Source organism: Anopheles stephensi, chromosome 2, assembly GCF_013141755.1.
Source record: "Anopheles stephensi strain Indian chromosome 2, UCI_ANSTEP_V1.0, whole genome shotgun sequence".
NCBI lineage: Eukaryota > Metazoa > Arthropoda > Insecta > Diptera > Culicidae > Anopheles > Anopheles stephensi.
This window is the reverse complement of record NC_050202.1, coordinates 46,341,082-46,367,282: the sequence shown is the minus strand read 5'-3', so window position 1 is coordinate 46,367,282 and position 26,201 is coordinate 46,341,082. Positions and strand designations below refer to the sequence as shown.

Genomic DNA, 26,201 nt, shown 5'->3' with positions numbered 1-26,201 from the left:
CAGTGGACTGTAACGACGAAAAAAAGGCAAGGCAGTACAGTCTAGGATTCATGGGGCTGAGGTTTGGGGATGTGGGAAGAACAAAAATAGGGCAAAAGTTTATCGAATTCTAAAACGACGCTTCCTTTTGTCCTGTTATGCGAGGTCCAATTTCTTCATGAGAACAATTTCTTTGTGACCAACAGCACTAAGGGCTGAGTGAAGTTTGTTCGACCTGGATAGAAGCTTTAGCTAGATACAATCACTGGACACGAGCGGCACGAGGATGATCGACCAAGGTCCAGGTTGTGTGAGTTGGTTTGATGCAACTGGTGAAGGTCACCAAACATCGAGTAACGAACAGCAGACGAATGACTGTAATCCAGACTAGGTAAATTCTCAGAATTTCCACAACATTACAGCCATACTCTGGCATCCACTACAATCCAAGCGAAATGAAAATATTAATTTATTCTGTGTGTTTCTGGGAATTGTGTCTGGTTTTTCCAGATATTCATTACTTGCTACGACGATCATCAATATGATTCAAATTGATGGATATGATAATAGGTTTTAATTGGTAAATACCCGTTTCACATGCATTATTAAGCGCTTTGAATACTCTTTAAATAAGTTTTAATGTTTTTTCATAGCATTATCAAAATAACGAATTTAAGTACAGCTTTTAAAACAGGTGAAAAGTTCCGATTTCTATGGGACGAGTCGTAGATACACAAAACACGTTCTTTTGTAATACATTACTTATCTGATTACTCTGGCCATTGATGAGAACGACAACCACAACCAATTCTTTCTCAAATCGACTGTCCAGACAGCTGTGAATATTCCAGAGCATTATCTTTCTTTCTGGAACATTGGGGACATACCTGGCTTTAACCCTAGGTAGGAAACGCGATGCTAATCGGCGTGTCGAATGGGCTGGGTGTCTTTGAAGTGACGTGACTCACTTACGCATTGGAGGCATTAATGCCTTATCTTTGGCAGCGGGACACTCAAAGATCATGAAAAGCAAAGTTATTTCCGTCGCCGTTGAAGTGTTGTGACGGACCGTCAAACGGGGTTTCCACCAAGAAAAGAAAGCATAACTATCCGCGAAGGTTGCCACAGGTCGATCGAGGATAGCTCAGGTTCTGAAAGTCATCGCTGATATCAAAAGTAACATTCGCGTGATTCCAGTGCGTTCTATAGAGAAAATTGCGATCGGTGACTTCATGACACGGAAGCTCCGGTAAAGGAAGATTATGGGTCGAAATCGAGGGCACAGAAAAGGCTCACATGATTACCAACTGCATTTGTAAGTTTAGAGTCGAAAGATGCAAGATCGTGATCACCGAGGAGAATATGCTTATCAATATTACCGGAACCAATATTAGTTTTTCTTCTTCTCCTTCTTTGACTTTTCAACCTCGGGCGGTCTCGGCCTACCATTTCTGGCTTCCTGTGACTTGATTTTACCCGTAGCTGGATAGTCAGTCCGGCGTACGGGGAGGCGGTCTGGATGGGATAGGATTTGAATCCCGTTCCTGCCGTGTGAAGACCTCGGCTGTTGCCTCAACTAACGGAACGCCCCAATATTAGTTCTTATCCGTTAAAAGAAGTTAGCGTTATGATGTTTGGATTGTTGGCTTCCTATAGCAAACAATGGACTCAGCGTTCATTGCAGAAGGCGATTAGGTCAACACGTAGGTCTACATTGGGATTCTAAGTAAGTGCATTCTTCAGTAGATCAAAGAAAAGTATGGCCCGACGCCAAACGTTGTGTTTCCTCAAGATGGGGCTCAGTGCTACACCTCGAACTGCTCTCAGAAACGGTTGCAGGAACAATCAGCCTGATAATGAACGTCGAACGGCAGTCGAATCGAATGGAGACGTCGAATCGAACGGCAGAAAATTTGGTATCATCCAACATATTCGAATCGACGAATGTCACATCGATTTTTTGAGCTTGTTTGGTTGTCAAACTGGCTTCTGAGCTGTCAAACCGGACCTAAAACCCACTCGTCATACAAGTGCTCGAATCCGCATGCAACGTCCTAATTTTGTGTCACAAGCCCGCCGGCCATACAAAATTGAGGACGTTTTTACATGGGCTGAGGACATTCTGAGGACGTTCGGATTCGGGCTTATGGGGTGGTGTGCGTGAGCGTTTGCGCTCCTGGGGTATACATGTGTGTGTGATCACGCTGTTTGTATGTATTGTGATATGTGTTTTCTTTCGCCTTGCCACTATTTGCTTCACAAACAAAACAGCTCTTTTTTAAATCATTTATTAAAAGAGGCTTTGGCCCTCAGAGACCTCATCCACCTCTTTAAACACTCCGATAGTATCCGATGCCGGCTCCGAAACACATCCGGAAGCTTCCTACGCCGGCTCCGAAAGAGTGCCAAAGGCTTTCATTGCACTACGTTTTTCCCGCAAATTTTTAACACAATTGATTAATGCGACGGTCCCTCCGATACAGGAGCGATCTCGACGTGACGCGGATGTTTTGGCTGGCAAATTTGCTTTGCCTAAACACAACTCTAATCCATAACAGCAACTGCGGCCAATGGTTTGTTTCCGTGCCGGCACCGTACCTGTCAAGTCTACACCGACGCGACAATACATACCAATACCGCGCGTTTACACGGTCGAGCAGTGGCATACACACGTATACACATCGACACAGGCTGTGGAAGAATTGACAGAGCAGCACAGACGATCATTGCCGTACTGGCAAAGAGGGATAGCAATATGGAATGTTGCACACGAGCACAAAATTGGGTACAAAGCTGAGGACCTTGTGCGGAAACTGCTCGACAGGACCAGTGGGAATGTAAACAATTCTGCATGACCATTTGGTTTACAGAGAGCGATAAAGTACAAATAAAATACTGGAAAAGGAAAAATATCGTCAAATTGAATTAAAAACGATTTCAGCGAGTAAACGCTGTAAAGGAAAATGATTTCAGCATATTTCATGTCAAACATTCGTCGAATGAAAGTTCCGGTTATTATTCGAACGGCAGCTCGAACACTGCTATGATACTGATTGAGCTTTTTGAGGAAGCTTTTTTGCCGTTCGACGTTCATGATCAGGCTGAATATCCGTACTCGGCGAAGTATATGTGGCCGTAATCATATCCCGATCTAAATCCGCTGTATTACTGAATATGGCGCGCCGTGGAAGACAAGGCCTGTTCTAAACGCCACACGAGTACAGCAAGCCTCAGAAAAACAATCACCCGTACCTGTATAGAAATGGATGAGGACTTCCAGAAAGGCCGTAAATGCAGCAAAACAAATTAACATAGTGTGAGACTATAAGAAACACTGCCCTTTTGAATAAATGAAAACGAAAATAGTTGAGAATTTTTGAAATTTTAACACTACTCGATGCTGCAAACATCATCACGCATACGGTAGAATATGGATACTACAAGCCTCTAATCGGAATTGGGACAGTTTTGACATAAAACAATCAAATGATTCGATAAAAACGGCATGTGCACTCTAGTTTACCGGATGATGAGAGATCTCTCACGATGTAAGGGCCTTTTTCCATAATTATTTATAAAATATCGACATCATTAAGGGAGTCAATAATAACTTTTCTCATCTCAAAAGCGTCTTAACACTATCACTCTGTTGCATTTATCGTTGGATGAAGCAAAACGATGCCTCGTATTCTTAGATTCGCGTGTAAAAGTGTTTACCGATCATGGCACCATTCGCCGTACCTCAGTCAAAGCTACGCGACAGGTACGGTGGGAAAACAATTTGTAGGGCACTTGATGTTCACGTCCCGAAGCATATCGCTCCGGTTGACTTTGTGTGGCTTTCCTGGTCGTCTGACGGAGAAGTCGCTTTAAACGAAGAAGCCATTTACAGACATGGAGGTTTCCGGGCAAAACAGAAATTTTTCGCTCGCCGATCGAGTGCCTTTCAGGATTGCCAACTGTTTATTGATCCGGTTTTTCCCAGAACCTTTGGACGGTTGTTTTGTTTGGCTGGAAGTCGATTTTCAAGGCAAATCAGAATCTGGATAATCAGAACAGATTCAATGTTAGGAATTTTTTTGGCAGAGTCAGTTTTTGATTTCAAACTTATTGGCGGTAGAAGAATTGGTGAACAAGCTTCCCGAATAGGTGAAATTTGTTCAAGAAACTATATTGTTTATTGCAACTATCAAAGCTCAATCTTGTTAAACCAATAAAATATGAAATGCTCCGGAAAGCATGCTCTTGTAATCGTTATAGTTACATGCAATAGGAGAAAGCAATAAAAATCCAATAATCCTCACAAGAAATTACATCAAAAGACAGACCATTAATTTCAACACCAACAAAAGCTCACCAAACAACCAAATTTAAGCTCTCCCTGTTTGAAACTACATTTCTGTTTACAAAACGATGGCAGCATATCGTCTTTCTCCCTTACAATATGTTACGCCCCACAAACAATGGAGCTGATGCTCCATTTGACTGCAACAATAGTGTCAGTTGTTAGCTACAATTTCCTCTTCAACACACGGGCGGAACTTTGTAAATGTTTTCCGTGTTGGCGTGTAACCCTCTGTCCCAAGCCCTGTCCACGCCCCTACTCCATCCAGACAGCGACGTAAGTGTGCCGTGCTGGTGTTTCATCTCCATAAAGCTAATGAATTAATTGGAGAATAAACATGAATGAAATGTTTCTCTCGGTCCACTCCAAACTCCGGGCCAGTAACACCGGTGAGCGGTACACCGAGCAACAGTAACCCCTCTGCCACAGTCCTGCCACTTACACGATACGCTGGATATGCTTGCCATGTTGTACACTTTTCGGTGCTTAATGGAAAACACCAACACGGACCTGTCTGGTCGGAAAACGCTGGTCGAAAAAGCTACCGACTCGGGGGAACTGGGAACCGGGAACGACTGGAGTACGGGTTCCCGGTAGGAAAGTTTACCATCCACAAACAGCAACCTCTACTGCAATGTCTGGTCAGTGTTGGAAATAAAATGCAACCAAACAACTCTCTACGCACCGAGGAACGTGTCCAGGCGGTGGACTAGCTCGGAAGTATGTAATCTTTTTATAATTTGACAACTCCTTACTTTGGGAACGAACTATGCCACATGCCGAAACCGACCGAGAAAGAGCAGTAAGGCGTATTTGTGTGAAGGAAAAGCAACTCCTCACAGTAAGTGTGAAGGCGTTCATTCTGAAAAGTAACTTGCCACATAACACATACGCTTTGGGTAGAGCTAGGAGTCAGTTTGACACTGAAACCGAGTTCGTTTAAATGTTACCAACCACCGCTGCCAGCAGACCACCGCTCTCAGCAAAAGAGCTTTTTAATTGATGAAATGATTCCTTTCGAAGTGGTGATCAAACGAAACGTGATTTTATCGAGCATTGATAAAAATTAATGCTTAATGTTGTTGTAATGCTGATTGAATACGCATAAAGTTAATGAAATAATGCTCGTTAGGAGATTTTGTGATACGTATCGTGCGACTGAATTATTTTCCAGGTTCCATTTAATTAGCTCTTCCTGAAGAAAACTTCATACAATATGTTTTTTTTTTCAAATTTAGTGTCTTATACAGGCCGATTCATAGCTAGTTTAATTTAAGGCATACTACAGTTGGTTGTGTCTTTTAAATTGAAGTTTCAGAGGCTTAATGGGTGCGTCGTTCACACGTAAAAGACCCATCAAAGACAGATAGATCATTCCAAAATTAAGACTAAGAAGCAAACTCTTTGGCATTACTTTTTCGATAGGTTACACCTACTTTAATATCTTGTTACTTAATACTGCAAGAACAACTACTAAACATTACACGCAACCTTCATTGGCGGTGATTTACAAGAAAAAAACTGGTCTTGTATGATTAAAATGAGATAATTTTGATAGAAATAGCACACTCTTTTCTTTGTGTGTGCCAAAACCATTTTGTTCTTCGCCGTGGGCAGGATAACATCATCTGGGTTTTGCCAGTAAAAGCCCAATAAATAGACTTTATGGTGACTTCTAGTTCAAGCGCCTACATATACAAATCCTACATCCTGATGTGGTTAAATCAACACCATCACTTCTTCTCAAGTAAGACCCATAGCTGCTTCTCTATCCAAGAAGGTGGCCTAGATAAAGTCTGTAAGGCTGAAGCCTTCTGATGCTATCTTATAGACATGACCAGCTTACGAGAAAATATTGCGAGAGTTATTAGTGCAAAACTCGTATAGTCGTACAATAAAAAGAGGAATACTAGTTGGAGAGATCTACTTGAAGAATAGCAAAGAAGATCCTCTGAAAGATCTGAAGACGTCTAGAACTTTATATTACACAAATGTGATAATGAAGAAGGAGTTTAGATTTTGAACAGTAGTCAACTCGCTGTCCACATAGTTCCCAAGGTTATTTGTCGTTTAACTCCGAGCTTATCGAGCTGTTTAATATACTGTTTTTTTCTTGAACACTACAACCTCGAAAGATATCGGGATACCATTTCTGGCTTTCTGTTTCATAATTTTACCCGTAGCAAGGTAGCTATAGCCCTGCGTACTGGGAGGTGGTCTGAATGAGATTTGTACCGCGGTCGTGCCGTGTAAAGACCAGAGCCGCTGTCGCTTTGGCCACCGGGCTGCCTCAATGTACTGATTGTACTTGTGCTTTTAAGAAAATGATTTGTCAATTTCTAAAAATTTCTGTACTCAGGTATCTGGCCGCAATGTATACATTTTAGTGAATAGTTTTCTTTTATTTCATTTGTACTGGATTCAGCAAACAATTTTAAGAAACGTTCATCGATATTTCTCATACCCTTCTTCCCTTGTTTAAGTGTAATAGGTCGTCTATTCATGTCATGCGCGTTAAATGAGCACCATTCACTGCAACTTTGATTTCACAATGTGCAAGATTTTCTAAGACTGCCTGGACAGGTCTTCAAGAAGCTCTAACGATACAGTTGCGAGAATCTCTTCCAGATTTTTTTGTCTATCTAGACAACCATTCCGTCGTTAAACCGTACTCAAAATTCAAATCATCGTTTACCCTTATCTTCGGCACTGGTGAGCTTAAACATTTGATTGTTTCCACTATTTTCTCAATGTGAATGTTTGCTTGGTCAAGTGCACGGAAAAGCGTTGACATTTTCATTCGCTAAAATTATAATAAAATTTCATATAGTTCACTTTACTGCGTTCCTACACAAATGTTTCTCGTCCAGATGGAAATTTGCAACTGACGTGTGGAAACTTGAAACAAGTATGACACACAGCAGCATCAAATGAATGCTTTGCAAGAATTTAAATTAAAATCTTTACCCGACAACAAAAACACTCTCCCACCGCCCACCAGCAAACCTTCAGCGCACCGAACAACAGCAAAAATCATCGCCCATCTTAAGTGGAAAACTTACCTTGCAGCGCCGGTGAAAGCGAACCATCCAGCCGGTGAACTATCAACAGCAGCAGCACGAACACAATTTGCATGCAAACCGTCTCCATTGTCGGCGGCCGGCGTAAAAGCATCGAATCGACTCCTGCGCTCTGACACGTTCAATTCTACCCGTAAAAACCGATTTTACATTCAGCGTACAAGAGTTTTTATTTTGCTTTCTCCACCCCCCACGAATCGACCCTCTCCCCCCGCTTTTCCCAGCACAACAAACCACGGTTCGAACGTTTAACCCGACCGCTGGTGCTTCCTTGAAAAACGACTCTTGATTCGGCGAAGGTAGTAAGGTGCTTTTACCTTACCGGCACCACTTCGTTGGAAATCGGAAACCCGGAAAATGGTGGGCTGGATGGTGGGTTGGGTGGGCGCTTTTACACTTTAAACGATCGCGTCACGATTTAAATCCTTCGCCGGCACTGTTACGCGCTCGAAAGGAAAAGTAAGCGCACAAACACACCGCAACACAGCACGGGCACGGGGCGGAAAGCTTCCGGTGCCATCCCGATAGATTCTACCCGCTTTTACCCGGTTTTGCCCGTTTCCGGGTGTAGATTTGAATAAAATAAACAACACTTTTCACTCACGGCGATTTTTCACACTGTTCCCTCCATTAGGCCTGCCGGAACACGGTTGCCAGCTAAGAGCACACATTTTCTCCACTTCCACCACCATCACCAGCGCCACGCCCTGCCACTTACCACACATGCACACACGTACCCACTAATCCCCCGGCGGGGGGAATGCGCCAGCGAGCATAAAACGGAAACCAGCTCAGTGGATTGGGAATCTTTCACATTCACAAACTTCCCGATCGGAACTTGAACCGAAGAAAGCAAATCAAATGGAAGAAGAAAAGGAACAAACAGCACTCACACTCTCACACAAACACACTAGATTTTCCGGAACATTTAACGCACGGCGGGTCACGAGTTTTCCTGCTGCACAATCGAAGATTGCCTTTTATGCTTTGCTTCACGATTTTCTCAATGCGACCCGAAAAAAACCTGTACCGAAAGTTTTTCTTAGAACGATCACGTTTTACCACACCGTGTTAACACACACATACACACAGGCGCATATCGACCGTTTGCATACATTTCCGTACGCTTTCACTGTTGCTGGCACTGTGGGGGAAAAGGGAAAATAGAAGGAAAAAATCAGAACGAATGCACTCTGTTGCTCTCGAACCACATCCGCTAATCCTTTAGCATTACGCGAAAAATCACTTTTCACCGTACAATGGCGATGGGGCGAGCGTGTTTGTGACCTGGGTATTCTACAGCTATAGCCTTTCATCGGTCTATGTGCAAACCGGGAAAATGGAAAGTGGATTTCATCGTTCTTTTTCTTCTGCCGTAGCTAGACAACATACAACTACAAGCCGGACCGACGGATGGCAACGAAAGACAATCGCCGTCGATGGCTGCGATTGATTGGATCAAAAGCACAAACCAATGTTGTTCGATGATCTTAAGCTGTCGCATTTGTCTCCCGGCACATCGGGTGGGATTAGCGTGAAACGGGACTACTTTTCATGCTTCTTTAACTCTCTCGTGGGATGGTGCATTCGTACATTGAGCGGTTTGGCCTAACAACCGGTCGGGTTTTGTCTTAAGCCATTAACCACTCAATCGGATGACATGCGCGAGTGAGCTCTTTTCGCTGGAATGGATGTTCGCAATGGTCTGGCTGGAGCGTCAGGATCTGTGGAATAGAGAGAAGTAGAGGATTTTGTTTAGATTTGGATTAAGGAGAAAAATTGCAGGTACATGCATATAGTTGAAAGCAAACAAATATATACATAAGTGATTTGAGAAGAAATCTTGAGCTTTGTTTTGTGGAAATGTCAGATGATCTTTCCTCCGAATGTGTACTAATCTGATAAACATTTTTGTGTTCTTTAAGGACAGTTTTGGCGGTATCGCTAAAAAAATCTGTGATGGTTTTTACAACTAACGGCCTACAACTTGTTAATCTACAGGCATTGAACAACAAAACGGTAGCAGCGCTGATCTGTTACACGCCACGACAGGACATTGAATATCATCCGGGCAGTCCTCCCATCGTACGAAGACATGGATTTCCAGCTACAAATACTATGTAGTGAAAAAAATCAGAAATTGGTAGGCCGTTCGTGATTACAGCTGCAAAAAAGGTGAGAAGAAAAAATAAGCCGACGGGTTGTTTCTACCGGGTTGGCGTCTACCCACGTATCAACCTATTGCGACTCATTGCTGCTCAATGTTCAATTGAACATTGTATGAGTAAAGATATTTCACCTTAATTTATGAATATTATTTTCAACGTTCGAATGAAGAATAACAGACAAAATGCGTACGAATCGAAACGGGATGGATTAAGCTTATATGAGTTGAGTATTCTGTCAAAAAATACAACTAATTCGCAAAAATACAACAGCTTTTAATAAAGTGAGTATGCAACAAGTCCTGCATATGAGGAAATAAAACAAAATAATATTCAACAATATTTGAAACTCTTAATATGTCGTTATGGCAATATAAGGGTGGTCCAGCGGTATGAGCGACACCTGTCTTCATATGGCAAACCCGAACTTTGAATCTTATGTTAATCGTCTCTCCGTAGTGGGGACTAAGCCTAGCAGGCCAGCAATGGCAGGTATGACCGCAAAGGTCGTACAGGCCATGAAGATAGAGAAAATATCGTTATTGAATTCAGTGAGAGTCAATTCGGAATGCTGCATTAAAGGTAAAAAAAAAACGAATTCTAACTTAAGACGCTGCACGTGGTGTATCAACTATCATTTTATCGTGTGTGCCGTGAATGTGGCTGCAATGTTTTTTATTAAAGATCCAAGAACGAAATATTGCTCTGAGAAACTGAAAATTCCGCCTAACACACAGCCTTACAGTCTGGTGTACAATGCAGTACAAGTGGGGGTACAATATGTTTTTGATCGAATTAACTTCTTTCCCTTTTCTTTTTTAATTTTGAAAGAATTACTTCTCCTGCCATGTTTAGCTTAAATGACATGTTTTTTTCCATGAGATTTAGCTACGTGGCGATAGTTTAGAATGAACTTTCTACCTGGTAGTGCCGTGTGAAAGGTTGACAGCTCTACCATTATTTTACCGAATCTATCAAGAAGCTTACTATGAATTAAAATTAAATAGAATAATACCGTTGTCTTCGGCAACGCATAAACAAGGTGTTAGATAATTAACCGTGAAAAGATGGTTGGAAGACTTCTACCTAATATCCGAAGTGAGTATAAACAGAAGTCCTCCGCCGTTCGCCGTTCGGTTTACTACTGTTTATTTAAACTTCCTAGCTAATCCTTACTTAGTTCACTAGTGAAATCATGTTTACGGTAAGTGTTAAATTCATACCTTCATTGTCCAGTACTTCACACAATTACCTACAATTTCATACATACATGCATACAAAAAGAATACTGCGATAGCAGCGAGAAAGGTAACAAAAAAACGGCCTGATTAATTGGCTATCAGCCATTAATTTCTAGTTTTCTCCTTCCTTCTCATGTTGTCTTCTTGTTTTAATCTACAATCTCTTTATGTCCTGTCATAACTGGCTTTCTTGCCTTAGCTTTGTCTTCCGAAAAGAATTGTTTTTTATTTTTATTTTTACGTCATTTCGAAATAAATACATTTCTTTTTGTATTGATCTAAGTGGATAAATATTCCAATACATAGTTGCTTAAACTTATTTTTAAACAAGCTTTTTCAAATGAGATAAAAAATATTCTCCAATATAACAGTTGTATGGTTTGAAATACTGCTAAGGGTTAACTAATTTATCTCCTCAATGACTACTAAATAACTTTGTATACATTGATCACATCTACTACACAATTGTAAGCTAACCGAGATCTATCCCTTTTTAACTTCTCTGTGTACAGCACATAACGATTCAACATCACAGGTGTCCCCACCAACTAGTGCTGCAACATTCAACCCATGTCCCACACATCTGCCGTATGGTAATGCCTAACGTATGGCACGGAATATTAAACCAATATCAGCTGCGTCACGCTACACGCTACAATCATAATTATGCGAACTTCAACGGCGTAACATTACGACCGCATCGGATTCAACCGTCGGGCTAGCATCGTTGAACACTCTTAATAGGATTATTACATTATCTTCCCGGGAAGGGTCGGTCCTGTCGCGGGCTGAATTAACCATCATGACCATCAAACTATAGCATCGTAACGCAGCACACTTTCATCACCGTGTGCCAATGTGTTTCGAACGTCTAGCTTCCACACCATCTCCCGTTCTCGATGACTTCTCATTAACAGCGTAACGAACACTTTTCGCTGGTGGTGGCGCGATGGAACGATGATGAAACGGGCAGCAAGAAACTGGAGAGGGCATCAAAGAACGCATGCTTCAAATGCCACTGTCACATGTACGCTAGATCCGGCCCGGTTTTGACTGCTTCCCAGAACATCCGTACCGTTCCGTTCTGTTACACTCTTAATCCTTTCTTCGGCGAGCACTCGGCAACTTTTGTGTGGGTACGCACCATTCACCGTCTCGTTACGATTCCGTTTTACAACCCGATTCGACCCGGGATCGAACGATCGACAAGGTTTAATTAACACTAAACGGTTTTAATTACATTCCATTGCCGTTCAGATCGTGATGGGCATGATATGCTTGTCTTCTTTCAACGACCAATCGTTTAAAATGCCAATGGAGTAGTGTTCTATGCCCGTTCAGCCGAGCCAGCCAGCCAGTGCCCTCAAGCATGGAACCGATACCGGCAAAGCACCATCCCCAACTAAGCCATCAAAAGTTTGTCAAAAGTTACTGCAGCTCGATACTGAAGCCGTCTGCCACTGATAACGTTACCTTGTGGGGCATTCCGTCACCTGGAGGCACTTGGCTTCGGGGCAGGTCGCTCTAGACTGACTCGTGCTTTCAGTCTACTCTCGGTACGATCAAACGTGGCGTCGAAGTTCAATTGAAGATTTAACTTTTCGAAGGCGTTCTTCTTCGACCAAAGTTAAGCTCTTTTCGTTGCTCCATAATCGATGCAGCTCGTGTCAAATGGTCGATTCGGGCCAGAAGGCTCAGTGAGAAGTTCTGCCAGTCGTTTGCAGACAAATCGCAAACAAACAAACAATCCCGGCCGCGGGTGGGTTGAAACCAAATGTCAACATACTCCAGCGCACCAAGCGTGAAGGCTTTATTTATTCACCTGCGTCACAAGCGACGAACCTGCGCTCGACCTGGAAAGCGTACGATTTTCTTCACTTTAAATAATCTTTTCAACAAAACAGGCACCTGACCGTGGGGGGGAAAAACCTCCAGATTCCCGGAAATTGTTTCTTGCACTCGGAAATCGGTTTTTATTCGATCGATTTTCAAAACACCCTTACAGGCGAACGAGGTCCAGCTATTCGGACATGTGCTCGATAGAAGCACTCCAGGATGTATCCTTCTGTGTGGGAAGGGAATGAATTTTGAGTCTGAGTGCCTTACCTAACTGATTCATTTCCGTTTTCTTTGTCCAGCTGAAGCCGGTGTGATGTCCAAGCCCAGAGGCTCACACTTCACAATCTCCAACAATTTAAAGGAAAAAAAAGGATTCCTGCTCAACGGCTCCATGTTCTGTCACTTCCCCCGAGGATGGATAGTGAATGAAAGTTGCTTCTTTTTCTTCTCAGTTTTGTTTATTTTCATCGCGTTCCGGCTGAACAAAACCGGAACGAGTGGACCATCAAATTGCAACCGTTTCAAACAAAAAAAAAAAAAAGAATCCCAGAACGGAAGAAAACTCTTGAAGCGGAGGACTCAGGCAGCCATCGGGAAAGGCGGGGTGAGTCGATTTTTTTTTCATTAAGCTTTTTTGTTATTATTTTCCGTCTCACCTTAGGAGCACTCGAACGCGGCAAAGTGGTGGCTAGAGTGAAGAGGACGAAGCAATGTCCGATTGCAACTCAGTTCGAAGCTCATTTACTGCAGCTCGGTGCAGTATGGGTCGCATTGCTGCAACAAATTCTGGCTCGTTCAATCCCTCGAGGAAAACGGATGAAGGAGCACACACAAACAAGCACAACCAAACACATACACACACACCTAAATAGTGGCCACTCTTGGTGGTTCCCTTTTTGCCTCCTTTTTTTTCGTGTGCAATCTGTTTTTCTCCTAGCGAGCGATCATTTTCCTCGCATTCTATTTTGAAGGTTTCCTCTGCGCCTGTCGCCTTTTCCGAACGCTCTGTTGAAATGTGCTGCTCCGATTGCAACCACTCGTACTGTTCCGTATCGAGTGCAATAAAATAGGCAGCATAATAAAAGCGAACCAACAGCGCAAAAAAACAGAATCCCCACACAGCGGCCATTGCATTCACAAACACACACACAAACACGGCGCTCCAAATGTAATGCCAAACGAATGCCATGTTCATGATAGAATGTAATAACTTTCTGTCGGAGGTCTGGTGCCACCCCGGTTCTAGGAAGAGGACTCGTTTATGGTTCCCGCATGAACCCCTTGGCCTCGGGGTGATTCTCGGTGCAGGTGCAGGGACGGCTTTAATCCATTTGTCAGTGTATGGGGGCGTCAACCGGTCGGTCTTAAGGTGTGTACTTCAAGGTGGGAGGCTTTCCATTTCTGGGTGGTTTCCCGTTTTTTTCCTGAAATTCTGGTAAGTACCAATCGAAAGCAGGAGGCGCGCGATGCATCGGATGGAGGGTGGAAAAAATGGGCGTTTGAAGAGTTTGATTTACCGTTTCCGAGGGTAATTATTTAATCGGCCTAATTATAGTGGATTGCAATTGAGGATTTTATGCGCACGAAACTCGCGTTATGCTGGACGCGGGGATGCATGCTCATCGGTAACATGCGTCAGCTATAATAATGCAACACATGGTTTGATGGTTGATTGGAAATAGAAATTCTTCTTTTGAACTCTAATTTTAAAGAAATACATATCAAATTGATCGTGTACAATAATCACAACATTTTCACATAAAATCCCACCTAATTAGAAACGAAGTCTGCACAAAATTAAATGCTCCAATAAACAGTTTAAAGCCGAGCCGCGTATTTTCCCACGTCTAGCCACCAATAGCTTTGGCCCACTGTTTTTTCCTACCCCTTGTGGTGTACCATTAAAATGTTGCCCCATCAATGTGTCAGAGTGTCAGAGCCCAACCGCCTCCGTCCTCGGAAAGGCTCAATTGTGTGATCGATATTTTGACACATCTGTGACCAGGGCGATTGTTGCTGTACGATTGTCGTAGCGATTGTGTCAAATCATGCGTGTACATTCTGACCGTTCTGACGTCGTCTAGATACGTGTGTGTGTGTGTGTGTGTGTTTGTATGAACAATTGGGTTGCAATCGTGACCCAATTGGGCGTAGAAGTCAGCTTCGGTCACCCATGCGCAGCCATAGCGGTTGCACGGTTTGCCGGCCCACCTTCCATCATCCATCATCGGTCAAGGGAAATGTATTCTCGGTTAGCCAATACCTCGGGTGAACACTGAACAGCAGGCAGAGTGAAACCCGCTTGTTCAGTTTATAGCTGTATAAAGTAAGCAACAAGCATGGTGCTTTAAACAACGGTGTACAGACTTTGGTAGTAAATCATTTTAAATTTGGCTCAAAATGTTCGCTTTAACATAGAAATTGTTTGAAATAGATTAAAGGATAATAGCCTTTACAAGTTATTAAGGGAATGTGCTTTAATGCTAAAATGTTAGTGCTTAAAATAAAAGAGAGGCCTTTTCTAACACATGACTAGTATTTCGAGCCAAAGGCCGTTGCAGTCTTTATGCACAGCATCGAACAAAACTATAAGAGCACTGTTTTTCAAAATTTAATATGGATTTATCATACTCCAGTTTTTAAATTCATTTAATTATTTTGCTAGTCGAGTATGAACCCATTATACTTTAAATATAAATTTGTTATTTTCGTGTCACTATCTATTGGTGCTCCTTTCTCTACTTTGGATCCATCACTCTCGAGATATTTTGGTTATCTATTACTGGCTTCCTTGACTTGATTGTATGCCTAACAGGATAGCTGCATAGTAGCTGCCCTTGACACTATCGGAAATTTGTTCATTAGCCATGATTAGTCTTCAACATTAGTACGACTTCAAGTTTGTGGTGCCAGTTTGCTGAATGATTTTTAATAACTGATTTATAGGCTTTTGTGATGTCTCAAGACCCTAGTTATTCTACCAACAATCATGTGTTATATGAATAGACAAATTCGAACATCGTTTCCAGTTTATTTGAAGTGATTTTGGCCAAAACAATCAAGGAACTGCCATTTTTGAATAATTAATTATGCAGGAGATTTATCATTGAGCCCAATAGATGTAAATAACGAGTCATTTTCCGATAAGAAATCAAAATTTCAAGGATTGGTATAATATCTTCTCACTCATGAAGAGAAATACGAGATAATCCTATAGGGGACAGATTCCGAGCACCTAGTGGTGTTGTAGAAATCTTCTAATATAATAGACTAAGGCAATGCATTTAACATCTCAACGGTGAGCTTTATCATGAGACAAAGTTGTTCAAGTAACAATCACCCAGATAACTGATGGCGATAGCTACAGTTATTTATCATTTTGATAGGAGATGTGTCGTGAATCGAACAGAATCTCTACTGAACTCAACAAAGATTAAAAGATTTATTTGAGAACATTTTATTCTGATGAACGCAATGGCTACGCAAAGGATATTAAGACTATACATATTTTGATAAAAAATCAGTCAATATCTAAATTAAGTCATCATAATATTTGCTTGAATTTGCTTGTCTTTTTGTTATGTGTATCGCTGTGTTTTGGTATTTTTAGAACTTTTTTTCAGTGGTAATCCGTATCAGAGATCAAGTACGTCAAGTAAGATAGCCATACAACCCGTTCACTGAGAAGCTCGGAAAAAGAAGAAAGAGGCAATGTCAATTTCTTGGAATTTTAATTACAAATTCAACAATGCTTTTCGTCATCATACACAAGTCCTTGGTCTTCCTAGCCTACAAAAGAAGCTATTTGACTGCAAGAAAGCATCCTTTAATCTTCTTGACTCCTTTATGATAGCTCGCAGTATAAAAAATGGTGATGGAAAATGAATTGTCACCTCCGGCCCCAAAAAAAAGACTCACCATTCTACCAACTTTCTCCACTATATCCGTTCCGCTTTTCCGGCATCGGGATCTAACACCCGTTTATACGTGTGTACCCCTAACAGCTTCATCCGTGGACGCATGATACGATGTGTTAACCCACCGTGGTCTCTTCCGTCGACCTCAGAAATATCCATCAAGAGGCACGCAGAACGGAATGATGTTGTCTCGCATCGGTTGGCCAAATATATTGGACATGGAATACCGTATCAAGCGGGCCTGGAAGAGTCTGTGAGCGAGAATGATGATGATGATGATGATGGCAAACGCATTCTAGGACACGTTTTGCCACGCAGACAATCCACGAGACAACCACCAAAGCGTCGGATCAAATGCGATAAATTTTCATGCCCACGTCGGACACGAGAGCACGGTCGAGTGTGTGAGTGTATGTAAGGTGCCAATCTGGTGACATCCGTAGAACATATAATGCTCGATCGTCGTCCTGTTGGATGAGAATGGCTAGAAATTGCATTTCGGTTTCGGGCTAGTCGGTTCGGTAGTCGGTTCGGTGAAAGTTTCTGGAACTCGAACACGGATGACCTTACTTTGATCTGTCACTTTGAACTGCAAAGCACGCTGGCAAGAGCGCCACGCACGAGCAGGGTTAAAAAGGTGGTAGCCAAAGAAACAAGAAACGTCAACAACCGAAACGGTTCAACGCGCCAAAAACAGTCGATGCCCTTTATTGCTTGGGACTCTGGAATGACATAAATTTCGTTCGTGAAATAATCGCCGATCAAAGGCGAAAATTGATGACCGACACAAAGGACCACGCTATTAACCGGGTTCTCTACAACGCACACAGACACTCACATACGACCAACCGAAGAGATGATGTCCTTCAAAAATTAATTCACCTCCACCTGCGGCTGCTATTCGTGCGTTTTCCCACGCGTCCCTCTGCACCAGGGCCACACATGGCCAAGGGTTGGGCTGTATTTCCGAAATAAATTTATGTTTGTGATAACCACCGCCAGAGGACACCACCTGCTACTACTGCTCTCCAAAAACCGAGTTCGGACGGTTCGGAGTAGAGCGACGAAGAAATACGACCAGCCGGCAACCGGCAGATAGCAATCAGTTCCGGGACCACTTCCGGGAGATGGCGTAGCGAAAGATGGCGCACATGTTAAGGTTTTGTGTGGAGGTTCACAGAAACCGTGTCCTTTCCCAGCGCTTCCCCCCACGCCCCTCTCATTTCGTGGTGCTCGAGTATCGACGTCCAGGACGGTTTTGCGAAATCGAAATGCCTCGCCAAGTCCTGGCCGGATACTGAGAAGCCAGTGGGATGAACTCGGACGACGACACTGCTTTGTTTGGTTGCTGTCTCCCATATTGGAATGGAGTGTTGCAGCTGGTGCACGAGTTCGCTTCCGGTTCGGGCTGGATGGACCTGGCGGGCAGGGATACGGTTCGGTGTGGGAGCCATAAATCTGTCAGATTACACAGCACAGCCCCAAAAGGAGGAAGCTTGCCCGAACAGCACACACCAGAGCTACGAGCAGTGCTATGGCGGGCTCCGATAGCTCTCCCGTAGACAAAAACGCCGACCACTAACGAGAGAACGATCGTCACTGTGTGTTTCGTACATTTTCCCGATTTTCCGATAGGTGATCAATTTTCTCGCCTTGCACTCGCTTTCCAAAATCGAGAAGTGCAGAGTGCCGAGTGCCTTTCCTTAGGAACCGTAGGATATACCGCGGGGGCCAAAAGCAATGCAGTACACCAAGAAAACGTGTCAAAACGTCCATTTCCTTCGGCGCCACTCTACCCATCCTGTGGGTCTGTGGGTGACAATCTTTTAACAACCTCATAACTTGATTTTATGAGCTCGAGCCGAATCTTCCGTGCATTTCCGTGGTGGAAAGCAATTTGAGTGTACTTTCCCGTGCCCCGTGGACACTCCAGCACATTGCATATTGGTTTTAGAGTGTGTGTGTGTGTAGGCGAACCCTGATTCTCCAATATACACAGCTGGACACAAAAGGATCATGGTAGAGGCGTGTAAAATAAAATACCTGAGTGGGCTCATCCGCACTGGGTAGGGGATGTTATATGGGTTCCTGGGCTTCTGGGCTAAGCACCAAACCGCAACCACTGCGGGCATTTGAGCGTTCATTTATGTCGCTTTTTATCACCTTCTTGCCAAGCTTCATCCTCTTTGTTTGCAAACATCGTCCCCAAAGCATCGGAAAGGATATTCGTGTTAATTCTCATCCCCTTAACCACCTTTCATTAGCGTCCGTTTATAACCCATTTGCTCTCGGTTGGTGGTCAACGAGGATTGTTTTTTTTTTTTTTTTTTTTGCGAGACGGCTGTTTGATCAAAATTTTGGGACCAGTTAGCTCTTTTCTATTGGGTTTGACCTAGTTTACTTATTTTCGAGGAGGACATGGGGTCACTGGGCTACACATGACAAACACTGACGTTTGACAGTTCAGAGTTCATAGACTTCCGGCGCGCCACCCGCAAACCTCAAGTGACCTGTCGCAAATGATTCCCCCCACAAATGACAGTCAAAAATGACAATCTATTTTCGTGCGTCTAAATGTGTACACTTACTCGGCGCTTGTCATCAATCGTAACCCGCTGGCAATGGCATCGGGACATCACATACGCTACACGGAAACGCTGCGACACCTTTCTGATTTCCGCTTTGGGAACTCTATTTTGGGAACCCAAATTTTCACCATCCGGAATGACGTGAGCACATACCCTAGCTCGGCACAGTCAGCTGTAGCAAGCCCACAACTCGTCGTTTTGATCACTACGAAACTCCACCTGCTTCAATCACCGTTTAGTCACCTTCGACTTTCATGGGGGCGAACAATCTCCCTCTCTCTCACACACACACACAGACACAGAGACACATAATTAGCATATCGATGTTTTCGGATCCGGTTACTAGCTATCGGCAATTCACAGCTTTATCGGCGGGATCGTTTCTATCACCTCGTTACCACCACATCGTTGCATCGTCGAGAGAGCAGTTAACACACGGGTAAAAACCCCGGTCACAGCTATCCCTGCTACGGATGGGATGGGTGTGTGAAGCAGAATCGAACGTCAATTATGTCGTCCACCAGGTTTTTTTTTTGTCCGCCAAGAACACCCAAACGGCGTGTTTACTCAACGATGGGTTTGCCTCACACACACACATTCAGCCACAATTATCCTTTTTCCGTTTTCCTGCTGTTCCGAATGGAGCTCGGGTTTTTGCCTGCTACTCTTCTCCCAGTTTTTCGCACAACCTCAACCACACTAGGCAAATATTGAGGGCAACAGTAACAACCTCTGGGACGCAAAAGAAACAGAAAATCCAAAACACGATTGATGTGAATGAGCCTTTGATTAGAGGTGTCAGTTCGCTCCATTCATTTTTATTACAATTTCCTCTCTCGAAGGACTTGTTTCCTGGCAGGCCCTGCTATTTTTATTGTGCGTTTTTTGCGCGCTGTGCTCTGCTGCCAAATGAAATTGGCTAGTTTGTGAGTTGGGTTCAGGGTTTACCGAAATTGCCTCCGCCAGCGTTATCTGCGTCCAGGCGCCTTTGTGTGCGATATATCCTATGCACCTTCCCTTTTTTTGTATATTTGTGTCCTTATGTATCGATTGTCCCTTGCGATTCAACTCGCTTCAACGTAGTAGAACTGAAAATTGCCTGCATGTCACCTCAACATCACACAATGTTCATCTAACGCTCCATCAATTGCTGCAGCCTTGCTGCTCGAGGCTGTTTGCAAATGTATGAATATTGAGCATCCTGTTTTTCTGTGTTATCAATAGCTCGTTTTACCCCGGTTTCCTCTACACTGGGACAGCACTGGTCTGGGCTCTGTTTTAAATTATGTAGAATAGATATGTGGTTTTGTAGAATTTGTATTCTATTCATCTTGGGCACTGTTTCAATCTTACAAGCGCTGTGGGAACGCCGGAAATGCACAAACGGATCATCCATTTCCATGAGCTACGACGATGCACCACCACAAAAACCACAACATAAACAGCTAACCGAGTACCCTTTTAAGTGATGTGTTTGCTCAATGAACCGGTGTTCTGATTAACGTTTTTGGTGCTTTTGGTAACTAGCCGGTCTATATTTTTAGTTTATTCAGTTCATTCAACAAGATTCTTCCAAGGAATTGAAATGTGTCAAAAAATACAATAATTTGCATACTTTTAGGCGCCGTTAATCCCTGTCGCTCTAGCAGATTGAATTTAAAATCACCAGCATAGAGCATACATTTAAGCGTCCTTTGCCTTCTGGAGCTTATTTTATTGTTTTGCATTAATACGTTAACTTGCTCTGGCCCTTTTTTCCCGCACATCCGGCAACAATTCTCATAAATCCTTTCATTTTTTTTGCCCTCGGCACACACACGCTGTCTCGCTTTTCACCCATACGAACACTCACACACTGAACCCGCACGGGCACCACAGTAGCCACAAGATGAATGGGCGGGAGGTTTATAACTTCGGTAACACCGTTATTTCTTCTTCTAGTTTGAACTCGGCCACGGATCACATAATCAACCGGTCAACCCGCGTTTCCACCCCGCACACACTCCTTTCCCGCACCATCATCACTCATTCCTTGGCAGAGTACTGCGGCGGGGGTTTAAATGGGGAGAAAAGTTAATGTTTCCTTTCTTGTCACCCACATACAGCGTCGAAGCCTTCGGGCAAAATCCTCTACGCTAGATCCGGCCCGGCCAGCAAACCACCCACCACGGGCCCGGGAATGGGGTGAGAGTTTTGCACATAAATTTCGTGCCAACTTTTATTCACACTCCTTTGCACGGTTCTTTTACCCGCGTGGTGAATCCACATATTTCCGTTGTTTAATTTTACTTTGCTCCACGTTTGGGAGGGTTTTATTTTGCTTGTTACTTGTCACACAACTCCCACAATGTTTTCATTTTGCACCTTCCCACACACACACACACACACTCGGCTCTCTGCCACTCACCGTTCTACACTGGCCACCTGACAAACGCAGGTGGCATTGACACGCTTGGCTATGAGATTGCCGGCTACCGTAACAGCGTATCCTTTGTGCGTGTCCTTCGGGCTCGATGCCAAACCGTACACTGAACCGAAAACCCATCACCGAAAACTGCATGCCCCGAAACACCTGGAGCGGTTCCAGAGCCTGGCGTTTCTACTAGGCAGGGGAAAGTGTCTCGATATTCGCTCCGAACATCTGGCACAGTGAAAAATGCATAGGCCAGGACCACTGTCGGATGTCCTGGATAAAGCTGGCTCTCTCTCGCGCTCTCTCTCTCTCGGATGCTTACAGTTCCCCTCATTTTCGAACTACACGAAGCAGAAAGCTTTCAGGCCCGAGTGGAAGCTTTTACTCTAGTTCTATCACAGATTCGGGCCACGATTTTCCCCTCCAAAAATTGGAGGATACTTGTTCGTAAAATCCCGAACCGGAATTCGTCTCAAAAACCTTAATCCTTTGTGTGGATATGACAGTGTTGTACCGGCCACTGTTGAGTGAAGGCACCTGCCAGAGACTTCCCTCGTCTTTTCGTGACGAAGTTTTGCAAAAACAAGACCATTACAGCGTCGTGCTGTTACATGTAAACAGCCTCAGACCATGTCCAGTGTTTACAGCAGGCTTGTGTCTGCGTGCCAAGCGTGCGAAGGAAGACACGTCAACCGAGCCATCCTATATCGCAGGAAATGATTGATTTCATGCATCCGCATCCTCAATCAAAGGGGCGGTCTGCTTGTTTCGGTCTGGTAGAGCTTCACCGTGTTTTTTTTTTTTTCTTTGTTGCATCCGACTCGAACCAAAACAAAAAAATCCAGCCCTGACCGTTGATGGAAATGGGGGAGCGGGCATGATGTTTTCGTCCCACACTTCAGTTTACTTCGCCATTGATGAAATTCATCTCAGCTTGGGTAAATAACCCGTTTTTTTGCTGTTGTTTGGCGCTCCTCCTTTTAGTGGACCCAACATCCTTAATGCAGTTGGACGAGCAAAAACACGCCGTCTGAAGAATTCTCGTTTCAAGAATGTTTACATTTGTTTTTTTTTGTGCTTCGTCTTGTTTCTTACTCGGACGGTGGTGTTTTTTTTTTGTTTTTTTTCCGGCACCGACCTCGAAGGTGTTTGGGGTGGACCAATGGAAAACAAATTTTCGGATAATGATGATACTTTCCGGGATGATCGCGACGATTCATGGGACGGAAGGAAGTGTTTTCAATGTTTTGTGTGCCGGTTATTCATGGTGACTTTGAATTGATGAGCGTCAAGTGTGCAAGAAAAAGTCGAGAAGGTTTGGTTCGGTCGTGAAGGTTTAACGATCGAAGGCGAGTCAACAGATAGCTTTAATATGGATAAATTGTTATATTTTTTAAAATGTATTTAATAATGAAATTCATTAGGTTTATTTTTTATGTTTTGTATTTATTTGAGATGGTTGTGAAAGGAGATTTTATTACTTTACAATGGTCCTTGAAGATAAGTTATCATGACAAATACATGCAAATTAGTAAGTAACGGCACGAAGTTACCAACGAGAAAAGAAAATCCTTTCCACTCCCTTCGTTCAGTTTAGAGCTGTTTAAAGTAATATTCATAATCGAGTTCATGTTAGACTTAAATTCTATGCAGATATTGAAAAGCGCAAATCCCAACTTAATATATGTTACCTACCTGACTCCTTCTTCCCTGGCACTACAACCTCGAGAGGTGCCTGCCATTTCTGGCTTTCTGTGACTTAATTTAACCCGTAGAAAAGTAGTCACTCTTACGTACGGGGAGGCGGTCTAGATGGGATTTGAACCCCGGCCCTGCCGTGTGAAGACCGGCGCCGCTGTCGCCTCGCCCCGGACCGGACCTGACTCCTAGTCGAGATATTTTCCGTTTCGGGTTCAGCGTTGGCTGGAGATGGCAGACGCCAAGAACACTGTTGTACAAGAAATATTTTAGTCCAATGTGTCTCACCGTCCATGAGCACTATTTATTAGATGTTTATGTTCCAAAATACCTCGTTTTGCAAAAGTCCTTTTCTTCAAAGCCTGCTATTAGATCAAAAACGTTCTCTTACTCAACTCTTACTTACCTCTTGGCCTAAGGGACCTTGTCTATCAATGATCGTTTATCAGAAGTTTTTTATCGTTTATTTCCAGAGGTTTTGGGTCTCTGAGCTCTCACCTCGTTCTAAACACTACCTTTCAAGGGACTTTGCAGTCGAAGAGATCTTCGTTCTTGCTGTTCTTTTCCAGATATCCAGAGACCATGTTATCCTATAGGTCTTGTCATGTATCGTGGCTAGGTTTCCACGAAAACTCGTTTTTCTCGCTTTGTTTACCAAGAGCCCTTTCATCAACTTCGTAATCGTATAGGCAAAGTTGTGGTATAAAGCAACCTGACATGGTAGACGGACCATGAGATGTAATATCTAATTATGCAAAGGGCCTTGACTTGTGAAGGGATCTTCATGTTCCATGCAGAAATTTATCATACAGATAATTTCCAAAAAGTTATTAAATCTCGTATTGAAACAAGCGTCTGATTCAGAGGCTTAACAATGTATTTTAAAACTAACATTAAGGAAATGCTAAGGAATATGGTAACAGAAAATTGACAACGAGACATGAAAGTCATAAAAATGCCAAGAGTTATATAAAGCTACTTGCGCTCTGATAAGTCGATCATACTGACTGTAACTCGTATGTCAAATAGAGATATGGAGAGGAGGTCTCATGCGCAGATAACGAGGATGAGCGTAAAGGGAGATAGAAGAGAGAGGGAAAGGAGCATCAATGGTATTTTACAGATGTCCTGCAATAAAAGATGAGTGTAAGTGGGAATGGTTTCAACTGATAGGAATAAGAATGAACAGTCACCTCTGGCAAACGCCAAGTTGAAATTCACTTGATCTTGACAAGCCTTATCGTAGCAATCACCGTCACTCCAGCAGGAGAACAAACGATTCAAGAATATTCAAGGATCGATTGCACACAGAAACAGCACAATTTCTTTAAAAACAAAACGGATATTAGACGAAAAACAAGCAATGGGGCTCAACAAGTTACTGGTAGAACGATCAAACGAAACCACGTTACACTTCTGCGGACAACGTAAGAGTCCATTAGAGCCATACCAAATGGCGAAGTCATCTAGGAACTTTTGGAGACCAATACAACTGGTTATGCTCAAAGCCATTCCTGTATCAAGGTTATTCTGCTATTACTCCATCATTAGCTTCTCTGCGCTCGTTTGAGACATTATAGGATAGATAATTCATTAAATTTGCTTTTGCACATATAGTCTAGTACATCTCATCAAGTGTAACCTGTTAACCCTGGATGATGATTTGAGTCTTTATTCAATAAGGATATATAACAACTATTTCATAGATAGTAGTAAATAGCAACATTGAATTTGTGTTCAACTATTGAGAGGATCAAATATATCAAAGCATTCTCCGATAGACTTCGGTTGATCCTCTTTATGTCCTTTCTCGTCCTTTGCCGCCATTTCACTTGCACATTGTCACTCACAATACACTCACTTACTAATTTCAAACAACTCTAGCCTATAATTACCGCTTTGTATGCATTTCATCCTCTTCAGCCCATTCGTCGTCTGCTCGTCGACGTCCGTCTGCTTGCACAACCGATTTCCACCGAACGGACAAGCATCCGGAAACGTATCATCTCGTACAAACATTTCGTGCCGCAGCAGCTCCTGAAGGGTATTAGCCATTTCTCAATTTACTGCTCTAATTCCACGCGCCTTCGGGTCCAGCTCGGCCCGATCTTTTTCTTTCGCTTAGCCTCGGTCACCAACAGCAGCAGGACAGCTTAGTGTAACTCAACCGGGCAAAGGGATTAGCCAACTGTTGGGTCTGGAGCTGCCCACGGAGCCCAACCATCTTCCCCAACCAACGGGTTGTTGTTTCATTTGATTCACCAACACGATGCTATAACTTTTTCCTACCGGGATTATCGGAAGTCGGGAGCGAGAGCCCTCGACCAGACCGGAGGCCGCAATGTCCTTTGACACTCGACTGGCAGGAGAAGCTGGAATGTAACAAATGCTTCAATAAATCCTTAGCCCTGTGGGTGAAGCCCCACATTCCCGTGCGAGAGCGGTAAACCCTCAACTTTCCTAAGGCGTTCCGTTTCTAAGCGGCATCCCTCAGAAACCCCGCGCGCAAACCATCCCGACACCGAAGCGCTTGCCGATCGTCCAAAACTAACGAAATGAATGACCGAGAACTTTTCTCGCAGTGCGCCCGTGATGCTGTCCATCATGTCAGATGACGGATGACGGAGTCTGGATGAGTGTGGGGCACGGACGGGGCACACAAAAACGAAGCGGTCAGTAAGCGGATTAGAACTTTTCCGCAAGGCAGAACCGAAGCGCCGGGGGTAAACAAAAACAATTTAATTTCATTACGAGCCGCTCGACGTAATGGGATGGTGTGCAAAGCGCACCAAATAAGTAACAGACACGATCCGGCAACACGACGATGCGGCGCTGGGATTGAGCTGTAAATGATGTCACGGGATTTGTGGATCTTTTGCAATTTTGCTGCCATTTTGTTTGAGTTTTCTTGCTCGTGGAGTAGCTAATGCATTTAT

At 43.5% G+C, this 26,201-nt stretch overlaps 1 protein-coding gene across 5 annotated transcripts in view; it reads right to left on the bottom strand.

Moving 5' to 3' along the window:
• The window catches only part of LOC118506961 (lachesin), a 92,647-nt gene extending 70,931 nt beyond the window's left edge, over window positions 1–21,716 (bottom strand). Inside the window, exons 1-3 of one of the 5 annotated variants that reach the window (XM_036044784.1) lie at window positions 21,562–21,692; window positions 19,374–19,433; window positions 7,387–8,548 (exon numbers count right to left, since the gene is read on the bottom strand). In XM_036044784.1, coding sequence (XP_035900677.1) covers window positions 7,387–7,498 — 112 coding nt within the window. In that variant the 5' untranslated portion in view covers window positions 7,499–8,548; window positions 19,374–19,433; window positions 21,562–21,692. Of the gene's footprint in view, window positions 1–7,386; window positions 8,549–8,876; window positions 9,129–19,373; window positions 19,434–21,403; window positions 21,476–21,540 lie in introns of those variants that run through there. The other 4 variants (XM_036044783.1, XM_036044782.1, XM_036044785.1 and 1 more) reach the window with 4 other exon arrangements.
• Window positions 21,717–26,201: the final 4,485 nt, after the last annotated feature.